Genomic DNA, 4,147 nt, shown 5'->3' on the forward strand with positions numbered 1-4,147 from the left:
TATATATACATATATATATAAATATATATATATGTGTGTGTGTGTTCTATAAGTATATATACCATATATATATGTTCTACAAGTATATATATATATAAGTATATGTATATGTATACATATATTTATATGTATGTATGTATGTATGTATGTTTGTATATTTATATATATATATATTCTACAAGCGGCCGATAACCATTTGCCGAACTACGCCATACTGAACGATGGGAAGCATTTATAGTACATAGGTACTAGGTAGTAAAGATGGGTACGGTGTGTAGTGCCTTGCCGTATATATTTGCTTGGGTCAACATATATATGTATATATTAAAGTGGGACTCTTGTTTAGGGATCGCACGTCGATTTGATGAATGGCGAAGCTATTCATTGTATGTCAAGGCATGCAGAATAGTCTGGCTGAGCATCTAATATTTCGGTCGCAGTGATAGTAGCGAATCTGCTTTGAATGTTTTACATTTGTTGGACGCACATTTCTATTCCAATCGGCTAAAATTACATAATTTATAGCAGCCAGGAGATATAAATACTATAATAGATATTGCTTGTATTTATAGGGCGGATTTTATCTGTCTGAATTAAATAGGCATGGATTCTTGCGGTCTGGACACACGCAGCTGAAACTGGCTCTTCTTGTTGGGCTAATAACACCTATGGGAATCTGTGAGAAGTTGTTAATTCTAAATTAAAGTCAGCGAGCCGCTACACGACAACAATCAAATGATAATACAAATTTTATTGGTATTAGACTAGTTATATACCTCAACGAAGAAGCGATTCATATTTAATGATCTTGTAATTGATCTACATCCGACCGGGCATAGACGTTCGACGAATTGTTGTCATATCAGGTACACAATGAAAGCCAATTGCTGAAAGAATTCTGAGCTGTTTTTCTCTCTGTCTTCCACGAGCTCTCGTTAGATGCACATTAATATTGTGCATGGAGTCTTCGTGAACGGCCATGTCCGAGAACTTGTAGGCCATCAATTCCTCGTATATCAGATTCTGAGACTCTCTTGTAGGGATTGCACATCGATTAGAAGTCCGATCGTACTGAGAGGGCGTGAATGTGCAAGCTACTTCCGAAGCAGGATTGATACGAACGCGTGGGGGAGGGTCACGGAATAGTTCAGACATCGACTGTGAGCACTCGCACGTGCAAGTTTTGTGCAGCTTGATAATGGGCCTCGGCTGTTGCTCGGCCGACTTTTCAGAGTACGACATACTTCGGTTCAAACTATGACCGTGTGCGGCCTTCGAGAGCGCCCTTTCGGTTTCCTGTAAGGTAGGCGTGTTGCCTGAATACGACAGTCTGCGTCGCACGGTCGGACTGTTGGGTTTCGACGCGGGGAGCCAATCATCCATGTCCTCCGTCACATATTCTCCAGCGAGTATACGATCGATTACTGACACGGAACGTGTTGCCAATGGGTTTGTTCGGTGCGAAATCGGCGCAGATGCCCACTGCGAGCCAGAACTTGATGAGCTTTCAATCAGTGATATCGCACTAGGTAGCGGGCTGAAGGACAGTCGTGCAGCTTGCATGTTTGCTCTCCGGTCTAAACCAGGGTATGGGCTTTCGGGTACAAGACCAGGGTCTCTCGTGGGGAACGAGGAATAGAGACCGTGTCCATATGAATTTAGAGTCATAGACGAGGAGTTGTCGTTATAATTAGTCAATGATTCTATGCTATTGGACGAGTGTGAAGACATGACTGTTGTTAGCTCACTAAGTTGGCGATCTTCGTTCGAATAGGAACTCCGGCGCGCTGGCGAGCGAACTTCCGCAGTTCGGAACTGTGCACGACCAACCGTTACTCCAGTGAAAGGCGCTGGAGACCACGCACCGGAGCCAAGAGGGTTGCTCCTAAACGAATCTAAACTTCCAGTAGGGCTCTGGTTCATACTTAGTCGGCGTCTATGATGGCGATAGGCACTCATGCACGGAGAGGCAGAAAATTTACTGTGCTGCGATGCTGGTATCTGAGAATTACTTCTAGTCAAAGTTGCCTGAGAGTGTAGCGTTGTAGATTTGATTGTGTCGGGTAAGCGTGTTTCACTGTTGCTACGCTGTAATCTACGCTGCTGCACATTTTGCACGCTAGTCAATATATCCTGGGTCGGATTTCGAATACGTCTTAGATAACTTTCAGATTTGTCGTGAGGTTTAAAAATTGGAGACTGGAGACTGGATACCTGAGCTTCAAGAACTACTTCATTATCCTGGACATCCCGATCAAGCAGATCATCGGACAAAGCGATTGTATACATGCTCTTGCTTTGAAATTCCAAAGCGCTGCTTCGACGTTTCTTCTTTGCAATCTTCGCGGCAGTCTTGGCAATTTTCTGAGCCTCTTTCGAATCTGTCTTGCTCATACTCTGACTACGAAACAACTTGACAGCATCATTTGCATGCATACTTTTCTTTTCATTTTTGCTTTGTTTCTTTTCTTTTTTCTGATCAATTGCTTGCTGATTCCTGCTCGAGCCTTTACCGTGAGCGACATAGATTGAATCCTTTGATCGGAGTGATAACCCGACTGGTGCCGACATCTCGAGAGTCTTCACTTTGTTTACACTCGACTTCTCCGCAGATTTACAATGTGCAACGTATATAGAATCTTTGCAACGCATAGATAGCCCAACAGAGTTTCCTTTCTCGACATCTTGCTTCCCACTAGCTCGAGGTACCAAGGTGGTACTCCCATCACCTTTATAGATTATGTGCTTTACCTCCCGTCCGTCGATGCTCTGTGCTGAGATGCTGTCGATAGAGAATTCTCTCTTGCCCTTTCCTGATTTACCGGCTTGCTTGCTTTTGGAACTCGTGAGAGCCCTTCGCAATGTCGTAATACTTGTTCCAACAGATAGCACCATTCTTAATAGTTCAATTAAGAATGTGTTTGGAGTATGTTGTGTAAGCTCAACTTTATGTTCGATCGAACTGCATAGAGTGGAGTTTCAAGGACGCACGAAAATTGTTTTTGTCAGCTCTTGTTACTTACATAGCAATCTTTTGTATTCATATTGACTGACCTGGTAATCTGGTATAAGACAGACCATTTCGGTATGACAAAGTGTCGATACTGTCGGAAACTCGATCACTACCTCGAACTGACGATGTGTCATATATTAAAGTCAGAAGTCCGATATACGCCATATTATACGACATAAAAAACTCATTGCGACGGATCGGAAACTATTTCATTATTTTTAAAAGGAAGACATGTCTCTGTCGTTTACCTGTTACCTAGCCACCATATTGAGTATCGAAATGCATTATTTGAAAATATTTGCTCTTTGCGATCTTGTATGTATTTATTTAGCCTCTGGAGTTACGACTTACGAGTACTTTTAGAGTCTGTGAGAGACTGAGAGACTGCGAGTTTGAGTCTCTGAGACTCTTGAGGATGTAAACTGTAAAGTGTAAACTGTAACTCTAAACTGTAAAAGCCAGCGAGTGAAAGACAGTAAGTAAAGACTGGAAGAGTTTCCGACTCATAGACTCAGAGTCTGCGTCTCTGCGAGAGTGACTCTCATACTCTCAGTCGTCACTCGTCAGCTAGGCTGGTATGAGGTCGCGACGTGTCGCCAAAAAGAGGATGTAAAAGACAGTCGCGACAGGTCGTTTACTATTATGTCGGCCTACCTCTAGACGACGACCGTGGGGCGTCGGAGTCTCGCTGTCTCAGTGTCTCACGCGCTCGGCAATGTAGTCTCAGACTCGCACAAACTCACAAGTCACAACTGTACAATTTCAAGTTAACAACAAAATAGACATAGTAAACGCGTAAATTCGCCGTAAGCCCGTAATTAATTATATATTATATATACAAACATATATTGTATACATAAAATAATCTATAATCAATTATATTATATCATATATTCTATAATCAATTATACTATATTATATATATTCATACATAAATTATAAATATAGTATAATCTATAATCGATTACATTATAAAACCTCAAAGACAATTGAGGTGCATTTCCGACCGGATTTCGCCAGGCAGAAAAAAAAAGGTGCATTTCGTTGTTTTGACAATAGGTGCAAACCAATTTTAGACAACAATATACCATTAGATGATTTTATATAAGAAATTTTGATTGATCCGTTTTGATT

The 4,147-nt window shown here is 41.5% G+C and overlaps 1 protein-coding gene across 1 annotated transcript; it reads right to left on the reverse strand.

Moving 5' to 3' along the window:
- Window positions 1–819: 819 nt before the first annotated feature.
- Window positions 820–2,895, reverse strand: SARC_10507 (hypothetical protein; the record flags this gene model as incomplete). The annotated part of the gene is made up of 1 exon (XM_014295446.1): window positions 820–2,895. The coding sequence occupies one exon, from the start codon at window positions 2,893–2,895 to the stop codon at window positions 820–822; it is 2,076 nt and encodes a 691-aa protein (XP_014150921.1).
- Window positions 2,896–4,147: the final 1,252 nt, after the last annotated feature.

The sequence above is a fragment of the Sphaeroforma arctica genome, assembly GCF_001186125.1.
Source record: "Sphaeroforma arctica JP610 unplaced genomic scaffold supercont1.1276, whole genome shotgun sequence".
Lineage (NCBI taxonomy): Eukaryota > Ichthyosporea > Ichthyophonida > Sphaeroforma > Sphaeroforma arctica.